The sequence below is a fragment of the Schistocerca piceifrons genome, chromosome 4 (assembly GCF_021461385.2).
Source record: "Schistocerca piceifrons isolate TAMUIC-IGC-003096 chromosome 4, iqSchPice1.1, whole genome shotgun sequence".
Classification (NCBI taxonomy): domain Eukaryota; kingdom Metazoa; phylum Arthropoda; class Insecta; order Orthoptera; family Acrididae; genus Schistocerca; species Schistocerca piceifrons.
The window spans coordinates 621,144,812-621,172,365 of NC_060141.1; the positions used below are offsets into that span (position 1 = coordinate 621,144,812).

At 43.6% G+C, this 27,554-nt stretch overlaps 1 protein-coding gene across 1 annotated transcript in view; it reads left to right on the forward strand.

Annotated features, from left to right (window-relative positions):
- LOC124796070 overlaps positions 1–27,554 on the forward strand; it is a 131,859-nt gene that overhangs the window by 77,045 nt on the left and 27,260 nt on the right. The window contains exons 5-6 of the mRNA XM_047260156.1: positions 3,093–3,274; positions 24,539–24,752. Coding sequence (XP_047116112.1) covers positions 3,093–3,274; positions 24,539–24,752 — 396 coding nt within the window. The remainder of the gene's footprint in view (positions 1–3,092; positions 3,275–24,538; positions 24,753–27,554) is intronic.

Genomic DNA, 27,554 nt, shown 5'->3' on the forward strand with positions numbered 1-27,554 from the left:
CATGCCCGAGGCAGGATTCGAACCTGCGACCGTAGCGGTCGCGCGGCAACAAGGAGGTTCCGTCGTGTCAGCTCTTAGAACCACATTTGTCGCATGCTAAACCAATGCCTTTCCATATGTGGAAAGAAGTCCAATAATCCCTACCTTGGAGAAACCACATGTAGCACCACACTGTTGCTTTTGAGATATGATGTTTTTGATGTCTGCGAGCCGTGTTAAAGTGATTGCGAATCGTGTAACTGACATGAGGCTTGGATACGAGCCCAGTATTTACCTAGTCCGATGCAAGAAACCACCTAAAAGTCCCATCCAGTCTGGCCGGCACACTGACCCTCGTTTTCAATCCACCAGACGGATTGAACCTGGGGCTGGTGCACCTCTCCGTACCGGAAGGGGCGCTCTAACATGCTCGTCTGTCCGGGCGGGTCATGCTGCAGCCTGTACTAGATTACTTAATTCTTGAAGTATGTGTAATTCGTAGAATGAAATAACCGAACCCAATGCAGACATCTCTTGAACAAATTGGATGAAGCTGGCTTCAGATATGTCAGAAGCACTCCTTAAATAGAAACTGATATTAAGACTGTGTCGTCCGGCGACACCACAGTGGTGTCGTGCGCGAAATAGCGGTCAACGACCGGCGTCACCGCAGTTGTGTCGTGTGCATAGCATAGCTCAGTGGCCAGTGAAATCACAGTGGTGTCGTGAGCATAGTATCGTGCAGTGGCTGGCGACAGCACTTCAATCCTTTTTTCATTATGTTGGTGTTTTGTTTAGGTAACAATAAGTTACGTTAACAAGTTTTTTGTTTTTATAAGTACGTGCGCACTTCCATCATGGTAGACGAAAGAGACGATACGATTATTTACGATGAATGCACAGACGTCTCGTCTGATGCTCTGGACGACTTGGCCGGTTGGGAAGAAGACACTGGATATAAAAAAAAATGAAAGTGAAGCAGAATCGTCGGAAGATAGTGAAATACGTCCAGGAAGAATTCGGCGAACGCTACGGTTGCCAACTGATTCGGGTGAATCGGACGGAGAAGACAGACTATGATTTACTGAGGACCAATAATAAATTTGAACGATCTCCGGGTCCACACATATTTCCCAAAGATACACAGAGCGTCGTGGATATCGTAGAACTATGTATCGGGAACGATCTATTTGAATATATCAGCAACGAAACCAACAAGTATTACAGTCAAAATAGCAATAGACGGAAACTGGATTTAAAAATTGCCAAATTTGTCGACGTTACGGGACCCGAACTTAGAAAATAGTTTGGGCTTCCTATCCTTATGGGAACTGTAAAAAAAGCAAGGATCGATGATTACTGGTCATTGAATCCGTTGATAGACACACTGATATTTCGCAAAACGATGTCCCGCAACCGATTCAGACAAATACAGGGTGATCAAAAAGTCAGTATAAATTTGAAAACTTAATAACCACGGAATAATGTAGATAGAGAGGCAAAAATTGACACACATGCTTGGAATGACATGGGGTTTTATTAGAACAAAAAAAAAAAAAAAAAAAAACAAAGTTCACAAAATGTCCGACAGATGGCGCGTGAAAGATCTCTTGCGTGCGTCGTTTGGTGATGATCGTGTGCTCAGCCGCCACTTTCGTCATGCTTGGCCTCCCAGGTCCCCAGACCTCAGTCCGTGCGATTATTGGCTTTGGGGTTACCTGAAGTCGGAAGTGTATCGTGATCGACCGACATCTCTAGGGATGCTGAAAGACAACATCCGACGCCAATCACTGACCATAACTCCAGACATGCTTTACAGTGCTGTTCACAGCATTATTCCTCGACTACAGCTGTTGTTGAGGAATGAAGGTGGACATATTGAGCATTTCCTGTAAAGAACATCATCTTTGCTTTGTCTTACTTTGTTATGCTAATTATTGCTATTCTGATCAGATGAAGCGCCATCTGTCGGACATTTTTTGAACTTTTGTATTTTTTTGGTTCTAACAAAACCCCATGTCATTCCAAGCTTGTGTGTCAATTTGTACCTCTCTATCTACATTATTCCGTGATTTATTCAGTTTTCAAATTTATACTGACTTTTTGATCGCCTGGTATTATCATCTTTACATTTTTCCGACAGCAACAATAAACCGGATAATGCCGACCGGCTTTTCAAAGTGCAAATCGTAATTGATTAATTTTCCAAAAAGCTTAAAGAAACGTTTAATCTAACTTTAAACATGTCAACTGATGAAGGAATGATACCGTGACGTCTACAGTTAAATTTTAAAGTTTACAATCCGTCGAAAATTACGTAATATGGCATACTTATTCAGATGCTGTGTGAATCGAGTACGGGATACATTTCCTCATTCAAGATATATTCCGGCGCTGGACAACTTTTAGCAAAAGCAGTGACGGAACTATTGACGCCGGCCGGTGTGGCCGTGCGGTTAAAGGCGCTTCAGTCTGGAACCGCGTGACCGCTACGGTCGCAGGTTCGAATCCTGCCTCGGGCATGGACGTGTGTGATGTCCTTAGGTTAGTTAGGTTTAATTAGTTCTAAGTTCTAGGCGACTGATGACCTCAGAAGTTAAGTCGCATAGTGCTCAGAGCCATTTGAACCATTTTTTTGAACTATTGACACCTTCTTATGGAAAGTGGCATCACCTCTACATGGGTAATTATTATAACAGTGTAGAGCTTGCAAAGAAGTTGCTTGAAAAGAAAATTCGAGTATGTGGAACGATACGGCAAAATAGAGGATTTCCGGAAAAATTAAAGCTCGCAAAAGTCAATGTGTTTGAAACTTGTCATCAGCGAAAAGGTGATAAGCGGCCGGCGACAAGCCGAGTAATCCGAATTAGCGTTGCCGGCGTCAAGCGAATAAATTTGTACGAGACGTGCGGACGGCAAAGTGTTAATATATGCATTGGCGCCTGGAGAAGAATAACGCGAACCGTTTCAGAACTACTGCAGAGCGGGTTCATTGTTTGTGTACCACTCGTCGCCTCACTGTCAAAGATTCGTGACCCTGCCATCGTCGTAACTGAGGAAGTAAACCTCGCCGACTAGCGAGCAGCAGAGAGCCAACAGCTGGGTGCCCGCAGGTGGAGAGCCTGGTGGTGGAGACGCCGGGCGGCTTCCAGTCGCAGGAGGATGGCACCGCGTCCGTCAAAGTGCTCCTGACCAGGGTGCTGACTGGCTGCCAGCAGGTGCTGCTACTCTTCACCACGGAGCTCGTACGCTACACGGTCCTTGTCCTCTTCATAGAAGGCTGCGCCCTCCTCAGGTAAACGAAACACTGCTACTCTCATACTCCTGTGATGTGGACAGACGTACTGTAGTAATTCATCTGCAAAATGGTTGCGAGAGACTCAAGTACTCTCAGCTCTTTAAATAGACGTAACGTAAATATAAAAATCAGTCGTCGTCGTCGTCGGCTGATACTCGTACCCGAGTTTTCATTTCTCCTGAGATTTCCTTTGTCACGGTTCAGGCGTGGAAGTGTCGTTGATGGCTCAGCAATCCAATCCTACCGTGGAACAGGCGTGGAACAGGCGGCCACAGACATTACAGCTGATGGAAAGTGGAGGACGTGGCTGAGCCTGGAGGAATTTACGTCTCCGGCGTTTGTCGTTCTCCATTCTTCGACGTTCCAGCTCAAAGTTTTGAAGAGCATTTGAGGTAACTGAGCGCCAGCGACTTCGATCTTCTGCTATTGTGGACCAGTTACTAGGATCGATGTTCAAGTTTTTCAGATTTTTCTTGTACTGATCCTTATAGCATTTGAGAGGGGCACCTCGTGGCCTTTTACCTGTGCTCATTTCGCTGTACAGCATTTAGCGTGGAAGTCTGTCATTTTTCATCCGCTGGACATGTCCGTCTCATCTGAGTTGATGCCCAATGATAAGAGCTTCCATGCTATACATTTTTGCTTTCTCAAGAACAGCCGTGTTGGATATGAAGACATCCCATTTCAGGTTCATGATACATCTTAGCTTCTTTTGGCTGAAGCGTTCTAGTTTCTTCAGATCACCGCAATATAACGTCCAGGTTTCGCAACCATATAGCAGGGTGGAAATGACTACAGCTTTGTACACCATCAGTTTGGTGTACAGTGTTACGTCTTTATTCAGGAAGACACGCTTTGTAAGTCGTCCAAATGCTACATGGGCAGCACCTAATCTATTCTCCACATCTTTTCCAGATGAGCAGTTAGATGACAGTATGCTTCCTAGGTAGAGGAAATGGCCCACTTGTTCCAAGAGAGTATTATAAATGGATATGCTGGAATCAGGAACGGAGGTGACAGAAGTTGGCTGCGCCATTACCTTTGTCTTTGGAATATTGATGGAGAGACCAAATCGTTCGTACGCCCTGCTGAAGGAACCAACTGACAGCTGCAACTCTGCAGGTGAATGAGTTGGAGAAGCATTGTCATCAGCATACTGCAGCTCTGTCACACGAGTGGTACTGGTGAACCTTTTTGAATGGAGTCTGGACTGGTTGAATAATCCTCTATTGAACCTGTACTTTAGTTCTATTCCTGTATTGTTTACTGATGTCTCGTAAAGCATTTCCTTTGTCACGATTCAGGCGTGGAAGTATCGTTGATTCATAGCATTCACAAAGCAAATTAGTACGATACCAGTAACACCCGTTCTCTTTAGAGAATAGAGCTCCCACGTATAAAACAGCTTCAAGCGTCTTAATACAAATGAGCAAATATTTTAAATACCCTGACGGAAAAAATCGCAACACCAGGAAGGAGCTTTGTGACATAAAGAAAAGTTGGTAGGCGTGCTTCTACATCTGGAAGATGATGCCTTCTCGGAATTCGCACATAAGAATGGCGCTAGTAGCGCCACTATGAGAATACAAATCAAATTTGCTTGAAATACACGCTGTAACGGTCGTGAGCATTAGTTACGTTTGACAATGGATTTGTTGAGTTGATGTTGATCAACAATGCGTTTAAGACAAAAAAGACGGAATTATCAACACGTCGTTGAGTTTGAACGTCGTGTAATGGGGCTACAAGAAGCTGGATGTTCCTTCTGCGATATTGAAAAAAGATTTGGCAGCAATCTAGACAGTATGATTGCTGGCAGCGGTGGTCACGAGGACATACGGTAGCAAGAACAATGGGCTCCGGACGGCCACGTAGCACTACCGTAAGGGACGGGCGTCGTGTTCGGCGTGGGGCTCTGGCGCATCGTTTTGCATCTGAAGCGGCAATATGACAGTAGTTGGCTCCCAGTGACAAAATAAACTGTTACAAATCGATTACTTCGAGGACAGCTCCGAGCCAGACATCCTGTAACGTGCATTGCACTGCCCCCAAAAGCACCGTCATTTGCGGCTTCAATAGTGTCAAGTGAGAGCTCACTGGAGGGCAGAGCGGAGGTCTGTTGCGTTTTCTGAAGAAACCTGGCTCTGCCTCGGTGTCATTGATGGCCGTGTGTCAGTTAGGAACAGGTCACTTGAGGGCCTGCAACCAACCTGTCTGTGTGCTAGACACACTGGACCTACATCTGGATTTATGTTTTGGGCTGCGATTTCTCTCGTGGCTATCCCACTCACCCTGTCTGCAAAATTTTACGCCAGTCTGCTGATTCGGCCTGTTGTACTGCCATTCAAGAACTATATTTCAGGGGGTGTTTTTCAACAGGATAACGGTCGCCCAAATACCGCTGTTGTATCCCAACATACTCTACAGAGTGTAGACTTGTTACCTTGGCCTACTTGATCACCAGATCTGTCTCCAATCGATCAGATATGTGACATCATTGGACGACAACTCCTGCGTCATTCACAAACAGCATTAATCGTCCCTGTACTGACCGACCAAGTGCCATAGGCAGGGAGCTCCATCCCAAGGTACCCGAACCTGTACAGTACGATACGTGCACGTTTGCACGCTTGCATTCAACACTCTGGTTATTGATGTGCCACCATTTCACGTTTGGAATGGATTATCTCGTGCTTACATTAACCTGTGACCTTGCAATATCAACCACTTAAATATATTACCAAAACAAATATAATTCCAAAATTGCATTAGTCCACATTAATCATTTTTTGGTGCTGCGACTTTTTCTGACAGTATATTTGCTTTAACTATGTAAAGGAGAATGAGTTTAGCAATGGTTTGAAATTATGCTAACGTGTATTAGAAGTCGATCAGAGCTCATATTATGAAACACTGGATGAATGTAAATTGTGTCACCTGCGCCGCATTTTCAGCAAGTGCTAGTTAATCAAGCATCTCAATGTTTGTGACATTTTATCTCCTGAACTATGTGTCACTCAGTGATACAATTTCGTATGGACATTCAGTGGTAAATGCGGACACTGTCTGCAGACTACGTTGTCAGTAGAGTTACTAGTGAAGAGGTAATTAATTAATTAATATATCATGCCTGATGCTGCCGTTTTACTGCCTGAACAGGGGAAATAAAGTGAGCGATAAAGTTCTTGCTTATCATCTTTTTATTAGGGGGTGTCAGCGAGAAATAGTTTCGAAAAGGATTGAAATTATGTGTAAAGTTTGTTGGAAGTCGCTAAGTGCTGTCATTCGCAAATACTGGACTTCTGCGCGCCGTCTGTTACATTTCCTCGACACACACACACACACACACACACACACAAATTGTTCAAATTGCTCTAAGCACTATGGGACTTAACATCTGAGGTCATCAGTCCCCTACACTTAGAACTACTTAAACCTTACTACCCTATGGACATCACACACATCCATACCCGAGGCAGGATTCGAATCTGCGACCGTAGCAGCAGCGTGGTTGCGGACTGAGGCGCCTACAAACGCTCGGCCACAGCGGCCAGCCACACACACACACACACACACACACACACACACACACACACACACACACACAAACACACACACACAGTTTATAACTGTAGTATGTGTCTTACTGTGTTAAACATTTAACGTAATATTATAATTCTTAAATTCTGTCAATAATCAACGAAATATTGTCAATGTAATTTTTGTTGCCCCTGAAAGCTATTAGGTAACCACCCTGCAAATATATAATGATACCGTGTCCCGGGTTCCGGGATAGTCGTTTAGAAACACAGATATCCAACTGGAGTTATTAATGGGTGGCGTATAAGAAGTGAAACAATTAATAAAACTGAAAAGCTACGATGCCACAGACAGGTATAAGGACGTTAGACTTGTAACAGCTCTCTGTTTGCGTCGGGGGTTAAAAATCTTCATTGTTGATCAAGCATAAAAGATAAACATATGTTCTCCCGGGCTTTTATTTAGTTCTTTTTGCGCTCTGCAAACTGGTACTACGTAATTTGATGTAGTTTCACGTATTACGTAGCGTATATGGAGAAAGCGCTGGTGGAAAATATTTTTACTTAATTTAGCTGATGAAACTTAAACGGCTGAACAGACTGCCATAGAACATAGCTAAGAACGTAGCTATCAGAAAACTGTATTAAAACCGAACCTTTCGTTTGGGAGCTACGATGCCATGGACAGATACACGCGTTAAACTTATAAGACCTCTCTGTTAGCGTCATAGCTTAAAAAAGTGCAACGCTGGAGTACCAAACATTAACTGGCCACTTAAACACAATAATTATAAATTGCCGGAACAACTAGACACCTCACTTTTACTTTTGTCCCATTAAGTGGATGGCACATTGATGTAAGCCAATAGCAGTGTTGGAAAGATGTGCAGGAAAGCTGCTGCCAAAGTTTTGCTGCGACAAAATGGGCGCTAATTATGATCGTTATTCATAGGAACTGCGGATTTACCAACAACCTGGAGCCAATGGTACGGCTCTTTAGACGCGTCCTTTGCTTTCGATACTGCGGCTGTGGACGTGTCTAATCAATTGTAGGAGGCCCTTGCCTTTAAGTTGAGCAAGACGACATTCGGTGGTGCCTGAACTGGTGTTCCAGAGCCAGGTGCTGGGAGAGCAGCTCAGAGGACAAATTTAAAAGGCTGATTATAAAGCCGCAGCATTCTTAAAAGAGCAGCGATACAGTGTTTCTCAGGAAGTCTTGATCGTTGACGAGGCGGAGCAGTTTTTACATGAGGTCTCCTCACTGCTTTCAGCGCTGCATACGACGTTCTCATAACTCTCGTTAGGGTATTGTTAAATAATTTCTGGACTGACCTGGGCTAGAAGACCAACTTGTTTTTTCTGGGTTTCTTGTTGAGTATGTGGAACTGCTCCAATGTACTGTTACATTTTATATCAACGCACACTTTGCCCACATCTTGATGCTAACTTCAATATAATGATCAGGGTTCTGGCAAGCTAACTGCAACCATTTTATCGCTGCTAAAGGTATCAGCTCTTTTTATTTGTTTTTATCATAAATACCTCTTTTTATTGAGTGAAGACGGCCCGTTACGATAGACAGGAAATCCTCTATCATCAGAATTACAGTACACGATCCACCCCTGAAAGTAGGCAAAAAGAAGTTCGAATTGTTTGTGCAAAGGATAAACTACCGTAATTTCTCATAACGATAGCCCTGTTCCAGAAATTTTTTTTATTTTGTCTGCAAACCAGATATATACGACGTTAAAATTACTATTCTTTTTTCATGTATTAGATGGAGTGAAATTAACATAACTATTGTACCAGGTTTTGAATTCAAGTATTGTCAAAGCAAATATTATTTATTAAAAGTGGACCATGGCTAGGTACTAAAGTCCCCAACAATGGTCCACCTCCCATATATTATGGTGGCTTACAGTTATGGTTTTTATGTCCATTTATTTGAGTAGGAAGTGAAAGAGAAGTATTTAGCATTTATTTTGCAAGTTATAACATTTAAACACCAGAACATAAGAAAATTACGCAGTTGTTGATTTGTCAGATACTCCATAGAGTTCTTTCACAGAATGTAAGTCTCTTTTGTTGGCCACCTTAACTAGAGGTTGAAACTGGCAAATGATGTCAGATTCATTGTACTTAAGAACAGCCCCTTCCTTCGGCTAAATCCACAATTTTCCACTTCTTCCCATCCGCTACAGTTTTCCAAATTTCGGTGAAGCTATCTGCCCAGACTTCTCCCTCATATTTTATTAGCTTATATTTTTTTCCCCAAGGATTTCCCTCAAACATATATACTGTTGTATTTCATAGACTGCCGTGCCTGTCGCCCTTCCAAATGCAACACAAAAGAAGTGCACACCACAGTTGTGCACCTCTACACAACAATATAATTCCACACAGGTAGCTTGGACTATAGGTAGGTGTCCAGACAATAGACATGGTGAATTAGGGTGTATAATCACTCTCACTAGGTTTGATTTAACTTCACACGCACAGCAACACCACATAAAGACTATTTCTCCCTCCAAACCCCCCACCCCCTTCTCACCCACACCCACCAGCCACCACCATCTGCTCACCTCCTCACCCTCGTAATACTGCAATATCACCCAGAAAAAAATAAATGAGGCTAGTTACATTTTTGTCTGTTTGCGGTTCATGACTACTGTTCTGGAATGCACAGAAATCCACCCTCATCCTGGTACCGAAGCATGCCGCTACAGGAGCCGAGTGGCGGTGTTCTCTGATACAGTATCGTATGGCAATTAGTTGTCATCAGCAGAGGAAGTGTTGCATCTCTGTCGGGCCAGCCCAGATGACTAGATTGGACTGTCACAGCTACAACATTTTGCTGCTTCCGATAACGAATTACCTGCATTTTATCAATGGTAGTGACGGGAAGGCCATCTGGTCACCCTCTGCCAGTAAAATTGCCAAATAAAGATTAACATGCCGACCCCGGAATATGGCCAGGAAAAAGAAGAGGAGGCTCAATTTTATTAATGGACTGCGCCATTTTGCTTTGGTTGTCTAGTGGTGTTCTACGGCGCTGCTGCCAACGGAAGTCAGTGTGTACCAGTATTGCAGACATGCACATGCAGACAAACAAAAAATAATTACGTAATTTTATTTATCGAGGTGACAGGTCAAACTTCGGCTACCCCTCGTACAAACATTTTGCGAATTTGGCTGTTCTAATACACGTCCAAGCTAATCACCCATATATATTTAGTCATAGGCCTTATCTCTCTACACGTGATCACAACTCTTACCTGAGAACATGCGTGGCGAGCGCAGTGTCTCAGGCTACTGCAGCACGTATTTCCTTTCCTGTGCTGCGGTCTCCCATATATGACTATCCTTCCTTTCGTTACTACTTTTCTCATAGAGGCATCTTTTGATGTCAACCTTTCTACTACCTATGTTCTTCCTTCCTTTCTTGGAATATTTTTCCTTTCACCTCCTTTTGGCTGAAGAAATTTAGGGTCTCCTTTAGGGCTTGGCATTCATTTTCCAAATTTTTCTGTCGCATAGACCTTAAATAGCGCGTACTGCATGCAGTGTTGAAGATCATCTGCACACAATAACTGTGCAGGCTCTTATTGGCGCTTCAAAGCTAGTGTGGCAGCTAATCAGATATGCTGGGTCGTTATGTACCTGTTTCATTGATTCCTTTAAACGCTTGGATCACACTGCTGATGCCTGAGCAGCTAGTTTCCCACGCATGCCAAGGAGTAGGTGTCCCTCTTCCTGGGGCATCAGAATTCCAAGCAATGACTGTCTTCCCAGATGGCCTTGCTGCAGCTTGGTGATGCTCATGGGGAGAGCCCTTAATCAGAGTGGGCAATATCGGGGCAGACGTTTCGCACGTGAAAATTACATAAAAACGGCGTTTCTGATCTGGCCATCTGATGAGATAGACAATGAAATTTCAATGTGGATAGTTATAACCCGACTGCTTTCCTTATCCTGGCTACCCCATGGGAAGAGGGACAAGTCAAATGTCTAAGAGCAAATCAATTTATCTAGTACTTAGTATGTACTCGAACTGATTGTGACAAACCCATTGCTTTTTGTGAAACTTATTGAACATGAATTTGGAGAAGTTGAGGCACTGGGAAAATGTGCAATGAATTTTTACCGATTGAAGCCTCTTCTTCTGCACAATCTACAGCTCTTCAGGCATGTGGAAGTCTGAGTGATATACTAGTGAACATTGTCCCACGCAGAACGTTGAACATAATCTTCCATCGAGTCCTTATGCTCCAAACAGACGAGGAGCTACAGGATAATCTTCAGGAATGAGGTGCAACTTTATGTGACACGTCCAAAAAGGTCCCATGAATAATAGAATAAATACAGGTACCTCTATCTTAGCCTTTGAAGAGAATGTCCTCTTGTAAAACGTTAGTTATGGTGTAGAGTTGTGATGTGAACCTTACATCCCCCACCATCCACTAGGTGCTTATGATGCTTGGATTTTGGCCATGTCATCCCAAAGCACAATGGATCCAAACTGTGGAAACTGCAGACGAGCACTCAAAGAAAGTAGTCCTTGTGAGGAGCCACCTTTGTGTTTCAATTGTGCAGAACACCATCCTCCACATTCATCATTTTCCCAGTCCTCAAGGAAGGAAAGAAAATGCAGGAATATAAATCTATTGACCACCTGTCGTATACTGAGGAATGTAAGGAATATAGACTCCTACATCCTGTTGATATGATATCCAATTATGCAAAAGTCACATCTATTACTCCCATTACTTCAATTTGTTCGAGACCAGCTCTCCTACCACCTCCTCTCTTGTGGTTCCTCTGGTACCTTCTTTGTGAACCAGTTCCCGCACCTGGCTAGAGTAGCAGCTTTCTCCTCCAGCGTGTACTGGTTATAGGGCTCCCTCTTGGGAACCTGCAGCCCAGAAAACCACAGATCAGAGGCCCACCGCTGGCCAGTGGTTAAGGGAATGGTGTTCTTTGGTTACCAGGGCTGCCCACTCCATACCCAAGCTCATTGCGGATGGAGCAAGAGGAAGAGGAGAAGGACGAGGAGTAGGAGAACTGGGACAAGTCTACTCTGGTGAACCAAGAGGCGCCACATCTCCCCACATCATAAGATTCTGAACTAATGGTCATTGATATGGTCAACCCCCTTTGGTGACAGCCAGCGATCCTAAGATGTTACCAGTCCTCCTGGTCCTTTCATGCCTAACCTGGACTCCGATAACGAGATCATTGATTAGAATTGCCGGTGCTTTACGTTCAGCTTCAGGAACTAAAACACATTATTTCCTCCTCTTCTGCAATTTCTGTTGCTCTGCAAGAAACACACTTCACGGATGACCATTCCCCAAATCTCCATGGTTATTGCGCATTCTGACAGAACTGGTTCTGAGAGGACATCTGGAGGTGTCTGTACATTTTTTCCAAGGGGCGGTTTCCAGTTCGAAACATTGGAAGCAATTGTGGTGCAATTATCTCAGCAATCACCACTTGAAACCTTTATATACCCCCAGACAGTCCACTTTAAACTTACCTAGAGTTCACCACCTTAACCCAACAACTTGCCCCCTTTTCTCCTACTTGGGAAATTCAGTGAACACCAACCTCTGTGAGGACAACCAATTATTCTGGTAGGGGCCTTCTACTTGACCAGTTTCTTAACCTCAATGATTGTGTCTCCTCAGTGGCGGTACTCCTAACAACTTCAGTGTGACCCATGGCATCCTTTCAGCTATTGATCTAACAATTTCTGTCTCCAGTCTCATGGCTTCACGTCATCAGTCACTCCATGACGATCATTGTGAGAGTGACTACTTTATGGTGATCCTGTCACCTCCCAACCAATGTAGGACTGACTGACTAACACACTGGGTGCTTTGAAGAGCTATTGGCCATTGTATGCCTCTGCTTTTACCTCTGCCACATCGCATCACTGAGACTGTGCAAGACATCTCCTACATGATCACCATTGGAATTACTATTCCCCTTTTGAGAGATCCCTCCACTGCTGGCCAGTGTCATTGTGGACCAAAGACACTGCAATAGCTGTTCACGATCGCCAAAGATCCCTTAAAAATTCACGCAACATTCTTCACAGGCCAGCCTTACAACTTTTAAGAGACTTCAGGTTAAGGGTAGGTGTCTAATTAAATGCAGTAAGAAAGAGTTTTGGGAGCGATTCGTCTCCTCCCTGGGAAAGTATGCCTCTTAACCCCCAATGAGAGGCCAAGCTCTGTAGTCTTCTGGGCTGCCAACGATCAACAACTGTTCCGGATGTTGTCCTTCATGGTGGACTTAATATCAACAAATCGGCTGTTGATGAAGACATTGCAACCAACTTTCCAACAGCATTGGAGTCGTCTTATCTGGATACCTTTCTACTGCAGAAAAGACAAGTCAAAGATGTCCCCCTATTTTTCACCATCTGCCAGTCTAAGTCATATAATGAATCTTCCACTGACCGAAAATAACTTTAGTTTCCTGCCTCATCTCAGAATATGGCCCCAGGCCCTGATTCAATTCATAATCAGATGATACAACACCTGAATGTTACTCAAAGGCTACATCTACTCAAGGTCTTCAAGCATATTTAACTCAAGTATCTCGTCCCAGTCCTTGAGCCTGTCAAAAACCCACCATCTCTCGTCAACTACCAACAGATTAGCCTCACAAACGTGTTCTGTAAACTTCTTGAAAGGATGATCATCCACAGATTATGCTGAGTTCTAGAGTCTCCGGAGCTTTTGTCCTCCTATCAATGTTGTTTCCAGAATAGACGATCCACAACTGAATATCTGGTACAGTTGGAAGCAGCAATGTGGCAGGCTTTTTATATACGCGAACATGTCATTGCAGATCTTTTTTACCTAAATAAGGCTTACAGTATCGCTTGGTGTCATCGCATTTTACTTACTCTCGCTACCAATTTTCTGTGTCAGTTTTTATCCCACCAGTTGTTCCGTTTTCGGGTTGATACTTCACTCAGCTCCCCATGGGTCCAAGATAAAGGCATCCGACAGGTCTCTGTACTGTCACACTCTTCTTCATCACCATAAGTGGGCTAGCGACTTCTGTTGGACCGCTGGTTGTCTCAGCACAATATCACGACGACTTTTGCATTTGGTGCAGTTCCCACTCAGTAGCCTCAGCTGAAAGCCAGCTCCAGTGCTCCTTCCGATGGCCCACTGCATGGACCCTTTCCTATAGTTTCAATTATACTTGTGTAGCCACACATTTGGAAGTTGTTGCATAGCCCCGCTTCTTGGGCCTCCTTTTTGATGAAAACCTGGATTAGCTGCTTCATATTCGTCAGCTAGAGGCTAGCTGCATCTGGAAGCTTAATGATCTCTGCTTCCTTGCCCACGCAGTCTTTACTGGGTCCTGGTCTCATCCCAACTAGACTATGGTTGCTTGGTTTATGACTCAGCGGCACCTTCAGCTTTGAAACTGTTAGACCTAGTCTGTCATTGTGGAGTTCGTCTGGCTACTGGCGCCATCTGGACTAGTAGCGTAGACAGTCCCCTTGTTGAAGTGGTGATCTTACGTCTTCAGTTGCAATGGTACTAACTCTTGGTCTTCTATGGAATCGCCATTCAACAGTTCCCTTTTCATCCAACATATCCCTTTCCTTTTGCATATACAGGTCGTCGACCTCCTGACATCTACCTTCATGTGGGATTACCAACTGGATTGTGCCTCACAGCCCTCTGCCAGGATCTCTACCTGTCCTCCCTAGAATGTATACCTGTGTTTTCTCATGCACCCTTGCCCACTCCTCTCCCCCTTCCCCCACACCCACTGGTTGATGCCCAAGCCATGAATTATGATCGATTTATTTCGAGATCCCACAGTAGCAGTTGCCCCATGACTTTTTGTCGTTTGTTACGTTCAGTTCTTCAGGAGTTTCAGAGTGCTGCCAACTTTTACACTGATGGCTCTAAAACCATGGATAAGATGGAATATGCTTTTACATTCCCTGAAGTTCAAGAACACCACAAGTTGTCATGAACATGTAATGTTTCTTACAACAGAGCTGATGCTGATAGCCGTTAACGAAGCCCTCCACTTTATTAAATGGGCCTCCCTTGACTGCGTTTTAATATGCAGTGATTCAATGAGTAGTCTTCGTGCCGTTGACAAGCGCTACCCTTCTCGCCCTGTACTCTCTGCTATTCAAGGCCTTCTCGCTGAACTTAGTAATATTGACTGCTCAGTTGTCTTTCTCTGGGTCCCAAGTCCTGTCGTGTCCCACGGAATGAACTGGCTGACAGTTTCTTTAGAGGAACGATTACTCGCGCCCATTCACTTTGCTGATACCTGATACAGATCTGTGGGTGCAGAGGACACGTCTCCTCACTTGGAACGATATCTGGCTGGGTACAGACCCTCTAATAATCTTAGCACTATCTAGGAGATTACTGTTGCAAGGCGCTCTTCTTTCCGTTCTTTCTGGAAGGAATCCATCACCCTATGCCGCCCCCACACTGATCATATAAGGTTAATACACAGTTTTATTTTATGTAACGAGCAACCCACACATTGTAAATGTGGAGCCATACAGACTGTAGCTCATATGCTGGTGGAATGCCTCTTTCTATTCCTCTATACTAAGCATGACCCTCCAATATACATCTACATCTACATTTATACTCCGCAAGCCACCCAACGGTGTGTGGCGGAGGGCACTTTACGTGCCACTGTCATTACCTCCCTTTCCTGTTCCAGTCGCGTATGGTTCGCGGGAAGAACGACTGTCTGAAAGCCTCCGTGCGCTCTCTAATCTCTCTAATTTTACATTCGTGATCTCCTCGGGAGGTATAAGTAGGGGGAAGCAATATATTCGATACCTCATCCAGAAACGCACCCTCTCGAAACCTGGCGAGCAAGCTACACCGCGATGCAGAGCGCCTCTCTTGCAGAGTCTGCCACTTGAGTTTGTTAAACATCTCCGTAACGCTATCACGGTTACCAAATAACCCTGTGACGAAACGCGCCGCTCTTCTTTGGATCTTCTCTATCTCCTCCGTCAACCCGATCTGGTACGGATCCCACACTGATGAGCAATACTCAAGTATAGGTCGAACGAGTGTTTTGTAAGCCACCTCCTTTGTTGATGGACTACATTTTCTAAGGATTCTCCCAATGAATCTCAACCTGGTACCCGCCTTACCAACAATTAATTTTATATGATCATTCCACTTCAAATCGTCCCGCACGCATACTCCCAGATATTTTACAGAAGTAACTGCTACCAGTGTTTGTTCCGCTATCATATAATCATACAATAAAGGATCATTTTTTCTATGTATTCGCAATACATTACATTTGTCTATGTTAAGGGTCAGTTGCCACTCCCTGCACCAAGTGCCTATCTGCTGCAAATCTTCCTGCATTTCGCTACAATTTTCTAATGCTGCAACTTCTCTGTATACTACAGCATCATCCGCGAAAAGCCGCATGGGACTTCCGACACTATCTACTAGGTCATTTATATATATTGTGAAAGGCAATGGTCCCATAACACTCCCCTGTGGCACACCAGAGGTTACTTTAACGTCTGTAGACGTCTCTCCATTGATAACAACATATTTGCCTCAATTACTGGCAGATGATTAATAGATTTTCTCCACTAAAATAGGTTCTTGTTTTGAGATATAAAGGTTTTAAGCTATCTTCGGGGCATGCGTGGGGCTCTTGGTTATGTAGCATCTCCTGCTGCATGCTGGGTCTGGGGGACAACCAACTCTACTCCTTGATCGTCTTATTTCATCCCTCTTATTGTTATAACTGCATTTAGATGCGTTTCTCTACTTTTACCCCTGCACCCTACTTTTCGTTTTAGACGTAGCAGTCTGTCAGCTAATGGGTGCTCTTTAATGCCTTGACTATGCTGGAACAGGGGTGGGACGGTTGTGAGTCTCACGTCGTATGCCGAGCCCTGAGGATGCCCATCTGTTGCCATACCTAATTCTCTCCTCTTTTTCTTGTTATTGACGGTCCAACCGATGTTCATTAAGTGTTTAGACTTCTCAGTTTTAATTTCGTTCATCATATTAGATGTTTCAGGGAAGTCCGCAACTGTGTCATTCATGATTTACATAATGAAAACTACACGAGTGACTTGTGTTTTGATGGTTAACACAACGCGTTTCGAGAATTTATTCTCATTTTCAAGTGCATTTGTTTACAGGAATATGATTAGTGATGTTTGAGTACGTGGTTTTCTGTCTCTCTTGTGTCTTTTTGCGATTAGACTGCAATCTGAAAATTGGACAAAATGAATCTTTAAGCACCGCTAAATGGCGACAGGTGTCATTTTCAGATGAATTGCGTTTCATGCACCGTCGGTGTGATATGTCTGAAAGCAAATAACGGGAAACAATTGTCGGAAGAGACCAGGCCAGAGAAGTGAGCATTATGTTCTGGGGAATGTCTGTGGCGTTCCTTGGTTATCTTGTCATTCTGGAACGTACAATGGATCAACACAAGTATGAAGCTATCGTTGGGGACTATGTCCACAGCTACATGTAGTTTGGTTTTCCTTAAAAGATGGCATTTAGCAGCAGGACAACGCAACGTGTCACACAGTTCGCAGTTTATACGCGAGGATTGAAGGGCACCATAATGAGTCTACCGTACCCCCTGGACAGCAATCTTCTCGGGTTAACACCCAATCGAGAATCTGTGGGACCATCTTGATCGGACTGTTCGCATCATGGGTCCTTAACCAATAAACCTAGCGCAGCTGGGCGTTGCACTGGCTCCACATCTCTGTCAGTACCTTCCAAAACCTCATTTACTCTCTCCCTGCATGTTTTACACGATCTGCGTTAAAGAAGATGTTTGTTCAGGCTTTTGACAGGTCGTCACATTAATGTGACTGGACCAAGTATATGCGATTTCCCGTGATTTCACTAAACCTCTCTTTTAGGCAGTTGTAGTATTATGTGGCAGATCGCAGTGAGACACTACTATGACTTTAGCGATTGCTGAATAACATACGTTCATTTGGCAGTTTTGGCTTTCCCTTGAAAAATTTTTTGCGGATGCTTATGTTGGTGTCTCTAAATTTTGATGAATCATGCGGTATTGCCTATAAGAGTACTTTCGTGTTGTTGATAGGAGGACGTATGTCAAGGAATATTTTCTGAAGGTTTGTAATATAAAAATACTACAAAAATTTTTGGTATGTAACTCACGAAATTATTAAATAGTTACGCCAATATTGCAGATGTAGATATATAGGATTTCCCTTATACTGACGGTTTATATTTTTCATATTCTTACAATACTTGAGTAATTCAAAACACATGTATTGAAAAGCAGCGTCAATATTTCTATACCGCTCGCCCATGAGTCAAACTAACCTGTGACCATTCCTGCTGCTTGTCTCTGTGTGGGTTCAGCGTCCCGTGTTGGTCCTAACTGGTATATGCCCAACATACTTAAGAGATATTCTGAAATTGTTCACAGGAATGTTTTGAATGCTGTCTCCTGTAGAGTGATTTTCCCAGTCTCCTACAAAGGAACCGATGTCTGCCACCTGCTTTACCTACGACTGAGGCTATGTGATCATTCAGTTTCATATCCCTAGAAATTATGTGTACATTAAACCAAATCGCTGCTTTGTGTAGCAGTTGTTGTTAAGACTTTATTTTCATTGGCTATAGGCCTACTTCGGCTCAAAGGCCATTTTAAGCACTTTCCATATTACGTCGTTGACGATTTTTCTGTCAGATGTCTTACTTGGTGCGTTTTTAAGCAAAGCACAGGCGAAATTATAAATTACTCGCTAAGTAATGTCTGAGCAGTGGAATTTTTCTTTGTTGGCCAGTATCGTTAAGATCTTGTTAACATTTTGTGAGTTTGATTGATAGCTTCGAGTTATGTCAGCGATGTTACGCGCCAAGTAAGATATCTGACAGAAAAATCGTCAACGACGTAACATGGAAAGTGGTTGAAAATGGCCTGTGACACAAATGGATGGCTTTGATACGGATGTTTTAAGCACCTCCGTGTTTGAAACGTATATAGATGATGAATATACGATGACACAAAAACTTGTTACAATTAGGCAAGAAAAAATTGGCTTCAAATCAACGAAATTTAAAAGGCACTGGTTTCAAATATCTCAGAAGTAATTAAGAAAAAAAAGGTCGTGTGACTAGGCCCTTTCGTCGGGTAGACCGTTCGCCGGTGCAAGTCTTTCGATCTGACGCCACTTTGGCTACTTGCGCGTCGATGGGGATGAAATGATGATGATTAGGACAACACATCGCCCAGTCCCTGAGTGGAGAAATTCTCTCACCCAGCCGGGAATCGAACCCGGGCCCTTAGGATTGACATTCTGTCACGCTGACCACTTTTTTTTTCATTTTGTTCGGTATTGGTCGTTGCGTTTGGTCTGGGCGGACATCACAAGACATCCGTTCAAGTTGATCGTTGATTCCTTTACTCAGTTTTTTATTACAGAGGGCAAGCAGCCCTCTGACCGATTACGCTAAGCTACCGTGCCGGTTAACCACTCAGCTACTGGGGGCGGACTCTCAGAAGTAATGATACAAGAGTTTTTAACGAAAAAATGTGACATAGCTGCAGCACGAGGCACATTTCTGAGAAAGATGCAAGGTGTAAGGTAAGAAGGTAGTTCAGCAACAGTTCAATAACACCTTGATAAAACATGGCTGAATCAGAAGCGTTCCAGGAAAACTTGTTGGAAAATGAGTGAGGCTACTGGCCGTTTTGAAGTTCTCACAGGAAAAAGTTGTCAGATAATTATTTTGCATTCTGGCGTTTCTTGTTCTGTTCCTGAGACAAAATTTGCATTCAGATGTAAGAAAAAGAGCGATGACTGCCAACTGGAAATGAACGCTATCAGTTTCAAGAAATTATTCACTGAATAGTTCTTGCCATACCTTGCTCCGAAGTCGGTCGTTGTAATGGCCAATGCCAGATAGAATTCAGCTTTTACACAGACATCGCCAAATACAAACGCAGAAAAGCGGATATTGTACTCTTACTTACAAATAAAACTGTTCCGCACACCGCAGGGGCAAGACTTAATAACTAACAGGATTGACAAGCATTTAGCAACTGAAACTAGACCCTTCCTAACATCTGTTACGGAAGGTAACAATAATGAAATGTCGTGTAACTAGGGCCTCCCGTCGTGTAGACCGTTTGCCGGGTGCAAGTGTTTCGATTTGACGCCGCTTCGGCGACTTGCGCGTCGATGGGGATGAAACACAATACCCAGTTCCTGAGCGGAGAAAATCTCCGACCCAGCCGGGAATCGAACCCGGGCCCTTAGGATTGACATTCTGTCGCGCTGACCATTCAGCTACCGGGGACGGACCGTAACAACAATGAGACCAGGAAATGGTCTGAGGAATGAAAGCTAACCAGTTCAGCAGAAAAATGAAGGTGTACTGGGCGAATAGAAAAGTTCAAGGTACCAACAAGAGAAAGGTACTAAATTTCACCCAGGACATCAGAAGTGGCAGAAGACCACAATAAAGATAAAATACAACCACCGTAGTCCACATGTAGCACAAATAAGTTTAAAAAATGAATTTAAATAATAAATTAATAATTCAAATAGGTTAATGATACGACGGCGTGCTGAAAAGTAATGCATCTGAACTTTTATGTGAAAATTCTTGAAGCTTTTTAAATAAAACAAACTTCATTAACACGACACATCTTTATTCTTCGTGTCTAGATATTTGCTTCGCAACATAGTCACCATGGCGGCGAACACATTTCTCCCAGAGAGAGACTAGTTTGTTGTTACAGTCACTGTAGAACGTTTGACGCTGTTGACAGGGCCACAACCTCATCTCTACTAGCACCACTTCATCGCTGTCAGAGTGAAGTCCTCGAAGGTGTCCCTTAAGTTCTGGAAGCAGATTAAAATCAGATGGGGCCAACTTGGGACTGTATGGAGGACGATCCATGACAATGGACCCAAGGTATCGGATTTTTGCAGATGTAGCGCTCTTATGTGGTCTGGAATTGTCATACTGAAGGAGAAGTGGTGTCCCATGTATGGACAAACTGTTCGAATTCGTGCTTTCAGTTTTCTGAGCTGCTTCTCACACGACGACATAATTACTGCAAACGCCACCATTACACGCTACAATTTGTAGCCCTCTGGCGGCAGAGACTGCAACCCGCGTCAGCCAAGCAAGAAAGTCGACTGAGTAACAAATCATGACATGTGGTGTCTCAACCAATACTGAAAACAGAATAAAAAAATTAGAGGCATTACTTTTCAGCACGCCCTCGTAATAATAATAATAATAATAATGGCTACATTACATCTCAGGAGATATCAGTGGTGTTACTTTGTTACTGTTTTATGAGCAAAACTATCGAGATTATGTTTCATGTTACTCTTACGCCATCTTTACAACCAGGACTGACGCCAGTGGCAGTTGTCCCGTATTTTAGTTTCAATTTTGAAGGTGGCCTAATTCCTGTAAAACTGGATAACTAAAAAACAACAAATCCTCAAAACTTCGACAACGTCTTATTTCAACACGACATAAAATCCAAGCGTGCAATCACCATTATCAGTATTTCTCTTAGCACTACGAATGCACGCACATGCCCTCAGACTATGGTCACGTCAGTGAATACACTGGTGTAGTCCTGCTGCTTTCACATACACCTACCTTTTGAGAAGATAGTTTTTTTGTTATTTTTCAATTTCTTTACCCCTGGCCTTACTCGACATCCTGTGGTTCGCTGGTTCTGCCCGTGACCTGTGGACTCGCCAGCTACGTCGGATTTGTCGTTGGCAGCAGGTGTAATCAGCCGTCGTCAGCCATCATTACCTGTCTGGCATGTTTTCCATTGGGAGAGAAACTTTTTGAAGACAGCGCTGGGATCGAACCGTACACGCTGCAGGGGGGGCAGCCAAAATGTTTATTCCGTGAAGGGACAAAAACCTTCCTATCAGATGGAGAAGACATATTTCTGTTAACATGAACAACGTACACTGCTTGACAATTGCTAAGAAACAACTGACACTTGTTACGGAAGAACTGCCAATTGCTACGCAACAGCCGACGATTGCTGCGAACACCCGACCAGCGACAGTAAAAGGAAACCTAGAGGGCGGGAAATGCTAAATGCAGTGAAGCGTGTGTACGAACGCTCTTTATGCATTCCATAGTTTATGCAGTACAGTGTTTGACGGAGGTTGTTGGGGAAACGATTAGTGCGACACCCATGTGGTATGTCATCATTTGAAAGGTTCCGATAGTGGACGAGCAGTACAGTATCACTACTGTGGCCACAGTAATGGTGTGTCCAGAAGTGTCATCTCGCTACTAAAAAAGAGCGCTGAATGTGGAAACGTGATGCGAAAGAGTGCCGATGATCCGTAGACGGTCCACCACATGCAAGATGATCGATACGTAGCTCTAGTGCCTAAAAGGAACAGACATTTCACTCCTAGACAGATTACTGCAGACCTCACAGCCGCTACCGGTACACGTGTTTCTGCCAGAACCATTTCGCGGCAGTTAAATTAGGCTAGTTTGTATGCTTGGTAGCAACTTAAATGCATCACAGTTCAATCTCGCATTCATCAAGACAGAGTTCGTCGGTGTAGGCAGGATGTTGGTCGGGGTCAGCAACAGTGATCCAGAGTGGTTATCTCCGACGGATCCCGCTTTTCTGTGAAAAGTGTTTCTGGCAAGCAATTAGTGTCGAGAGAGAGCACAACACGTTACACTACAGAATATTTGCGAACGTCATAGGTATGACCTAGGCATTATAGTGAAGGCAGGCACATTATGCACAATGTCCGAATACCGCTGCATAGCTTTGCATACCGTTACAGCACACGATATTGCAGGGAGAATATTCAGGATCATGTCCGCCTGTTTAGGGACGCGGCAGGTCACGACTTTCTGTTTATAGACGACATTGTCCGTCTACATAGGGCAGCTGAGGTGTCAGACAGACTGAGAAAGGAAGGTATCAAACGTATGGAATGGCCTGCATACTCCGTGGTCCCAAACCCTATGGAGCATGCCTGGAATGCTCTGGGCACGCCAGTTTCTCAACGAAAATCCACTCCCAGAACTGTACAAGAACTGGAAAATGTCCTTGAGAGAGGAGTGGGACAATATCCCTATCCCTCCCCCCCCCCCCTCCCAAGGATTCCTAAACAGGTTGGTAACCAGCATGAACAACAGGTGTAAAATGTGCTTCGGTGGTCGAAGAGGGTATACATCCTCACTGAGAGTCTGTTATCGACATTTACGTCGGAAATATGACGTATGTGAAACACACGCGTTATTTTTGTCTGTTAGCCTGCTTTTCCATTGGTGAAATCTATACCATTTTTCGTTATAAATACACCACTTTTGATATTCGCTATTTTTGGCTTCATTAAAACAGCAAATAGTTAACACTTTCAGCCAGAAGACAAATACTTGTTTATAAAGAATGATTAATGTATAATAAGATGTCGCATAGCGACGGTGGAATATACTAAATAATGTAATTCGTTGTCTTTGGACGGCAATATAAACAGAAGAATACGAATCGATATGCGATCCTTCACTATTTTGTTCGCTGGAGAACAAATGAAGCCCTGAGCGCTTGACACTTGTACTGTTTTCCTTAAGTAAGACGGACGCAGATTTGTGGCGGTCTGATCTAATTTTTTACTAAATGTATAAAAACGTGTTCCGTCTAAGTTTGAGTGAAGTGTAAAAAGAAGAACTGTCATAACTTATTGTGACGACACGCGGGCGACTCAAGAGGACAATGGCTATATGAAAGAGCGCTCAATGGACATGAAACGGACATAAAAATCTACCGTCATTGTAGTACTAAGCATAAGGTACGATATATGTTTTAGTTATAATAAATACTTGTTCTGGAAATACTGAATCATTTAGCAGTTCTCATTCCTATTATCTCCTCAGTATTATTTTCATTTTAATTATGCATTTTGCTAAGATCACAGAAACCAAGATCAGCAGTCCAATGTGCGTGTTACATTGACAAAAAGAAAACCGTTTTATCGTCTCCTTGCATCAGCTTTAATACTGAATTTCCCTTTTGTGTGATGTTACAGTTTTTTTGCGCCCCTAAGAACTTTCTGGTCCCTTAGGAAATTGTTTTGTCATAACAATAACTTCACGACCGGGTATGATCGTGTCTACGATAATGAAGTAATTAGAAAGACGAAAATGCAATTTCTTAATCAATAGCACGCTAGCTGTGACTGCTTCAAGCCACGCGACATTGCAAGTAAAGACTATTCACATTTCATAATGCAATATTCTATGACAATGGTCAATCCATCATTCTTACGCCGATTGTGATTGATAAAGCAGTAAGCGAAATCTGAAATTCCAACTTTTCCATTGAATAACAACATCACTTTTATTTTGTTACATCACACACTCTACCTGTATTACGTGTGTGCTGTTTTTCACGTCGTCCACATATCCTCTGATTATTCCTGTCCAACAATGTCTCTTTTCCTTGGCAATTGTCCAGCAGTGAAGGAAAAAAAGGCTCCCTACTTGTACTGGTATATCTCATCAATAAAGACGTGTTAAGAGATCCCGATTTATGCTTGAATGACTCTAGTACTACAAGAATCCAAAGTGAAATCATACTGTTCTGCGAGTTTTCCAGCATTTCGCTGACAACTTTATTCTGTAGCAACTTAGCGACGGCCGTGTTGCAGTCTGAACACGGTGCGGCTGTGGCTACCGCAGCTGTTCACGACGCTGGAAGAGTTCTACGAGGCGCAGCGGCTGAGTGGCAACTCGACGCCAGTCTACATGTGCGATGCTCTCACTGCCCATCGGCTAGAAAAAAAATGCCTCACCACAACTGTCGTCCCCTTAAAGACGGAAGGTCACAGCGGCAGTGCTGCCACAGGGGGCCGCTGCAAACCGGTAAGCTCTAAAGTAGCGCTGGTCACAATGTGCTCCGCGGAGACCTGCGGCTCCGCAAGGCATCGCCAGCGCTTCTCTCAGTGCTTACAGGGGAACCTCCCCATCGCGACCCCCTCAGATTTAGTTATAAGTTGGCACAGTGGATAGGCCTTGAAAAACTGAACACGGATCAATCGAGAAAACAGGAAGAAGTTGTGTGGAACTACGAAAAAAATAAGCAAAATATACAAACTGAGTAGTTCATGTGGAAGATAGGCAACATCAAGGTCAGTGTGAACTTAAGAGCGCCGTGGTCCCGTGGTTAGCGTGTGCAGCTGCGGAACGAGAGGTCCTTGGCTTAAGTCTTCCCTCGAGTAAAAAGTTTAATTTATTATTTTCAGACAATTATCAAAGTTCAGGCACTCACACATAATCAACTTCGGTCTCCAAAATTCCAGGACATGTTCAGATTTGCTTGGACACATGCAGGATTTGACGGTCTACACACGGAAAAATTTGAAAAAGTTAAAAACTTATGTTTTGACAGAGCACAGGGAAAACTGTGCGACTGTGAAACTGTTGCATTCATTTGTTGTAGTTTATGTGACAAACTCTTATGTTTTCATCACTTTTTGGGAGTGATTATCACATCCACAAGAAAACCTAAATCGGGCAAGGTAGAAGAATCTTTTTACCCATTCGCCAAGGGTACAAGTTAGGTGGGTCGACAACATATTCCTGTCATGTGAAGCATATGCCGTCACCAGTGTCGTATAGAATATATCAGACATGTTTTCCTGTGGAGGAATCGGTTGACCTATGACATTCCGATCAAATGTTTTCGGTTCCCATTGGAGAGGCGCGTCCTTTCAGCTACTAATCGCGCGGTTTTTCTCATTAGAGTGAACAGAGACGTCAATGATCGAACTGACAGATCATAACTTTGCAAAAATAAAGAAATTAAACTTTTCACTCGAGGGAAGACTTGAACCAAGGACCTCTCGTTCCGCAGTTGCTTACGCTAACCACGGGACCACGGCGCTCCTGAGCACGGTGGCTCCTAGATGTTGCCTATCTTCGGCATGGACTACTCAGTTTGTATATTTTGCTTGTTTTTTTCATAGTTCCACACAACTTCTTCTTGTTTTCTCGATTGATCTGTGTTCAGATTTTCAAGGCCTATCAACTGTGCCAACTTATAACTAAATCTGAGGGGGGTGCGATGGGGAGGTTCCCTTGTTAGTAGCCAAAAATGAGGCGACATACAGCATAATAAATCTACAATAATGCCACTAAATGCTTTGAAGGAAAGAACTTAGCTTGCTCGAGTACGTATGTAGCGACTAGATACTTGTCACTATACATACGTACATACGTACAGCGGCTGTGCTAACGCTCTCTCTCTTTCTCTCTCTCTCTCTCTCTCTCTCTCTCTCTCTCTCTCTGCAAGCCGTGTCATCTACAAAGGTCTCGAACATTCCACTAACATTCCACTATACTCTCTCCAGTCTCCGGCTGACTCATCCACAACCACCTTGAACGGCCTCGAAGGATATCGTCGCTTGGCTCTCTATGCATCACCTCCGAGGATAATATAAACCCGTGCCGCGCAACACAGAGCGCAGTTCCCATTTCAGTTTACGATTGCAACGTGCAGTCCAATTCAGCACAGGAAGCCCGGACACCACTTTGGGACCGCAATATGTTGGATGCGTGTTTGTTATTCACTACAGTTATAAAATACAGTGTGGTGTGGCGATGTTATTTCATGTCTGTAAAACAATAAAATATAAATATCGGTTTTAAAAGATAGAATCGAGCATTGGCTTAAAGGTGTTGCAAGGGAAACTTGCATCCAAAGTTCAAAGGTAGTTTGCCCGAAAGATGTGGCATCAGTTTCAAAGAATTCCAGTCAGAGTACGAGATTCAAGAAGGTGATGCAACGATTTCAAGCTCCATGCTTTCAAACAATAGGATATCTTACGACTCGCTAAAGATAAAAAAAAGATAGAATGAGAATCTTACATTAGTCTCGGATTTGTCGATTTCAAAGTCTCACCTCTCTTCCTGTTATTTAGCAAGCTACTTCCGAGTAGTGCCATGTTACCTGTTAAAATGCGAATGTTAGGACTTGAATGAGAAAGCCACGGAGGCTTCGTATTTGGTCAGCTATCGCACTCCACAAGCAGGCGAAGCGTACACTATCACTGAGAATGTAATGAAATCGTGTAGCAGGTATAGCAGAATGTACGCTCGATGAAAAATCTGAAAAGAACTTTCGGGCGCAGCCCCGAATACTCCCGCGGTCAGAAAAATGGTACCGGATCCTCCCAAGCCCACAAGCACAGCGCCAGCGACTAAATCCCGCTCAAAGTGACGCGCAAAGCATGCATAAGTGAATCAATACTTTTTGTTTACAACATGGGAGGGGTAGGGAAAGGAGATGAGGGACATGGCAGAGATAATTATATTATTGTCTGTAATACAACATACAATGTGTGAGTTTGGAAGGACTCGGTCCTGTTACCTGCTTACCTACCTGGTTTCCGGAGGATTCGGGGCTACGCCCAAACTTCCTACAGTGCCGCCTTCGAACGACACTTTTCCCTATAGAAATAACAGTCTCTCAGGCTATATCAGACTAGAAATAATCAGTCGCCTTCAACACAACAAATTCGTCTTGCAAATTGATGAGTTGATTAATGTTGCTGGTCTGGCCGTCTTGCTGATAACTGTACGATAACCATTTAAACATTCACTCTAAGAAGACTTGCTAATGTGTACATTGTTGCTAACTACGACTAGACTACCAGTAAATAAATT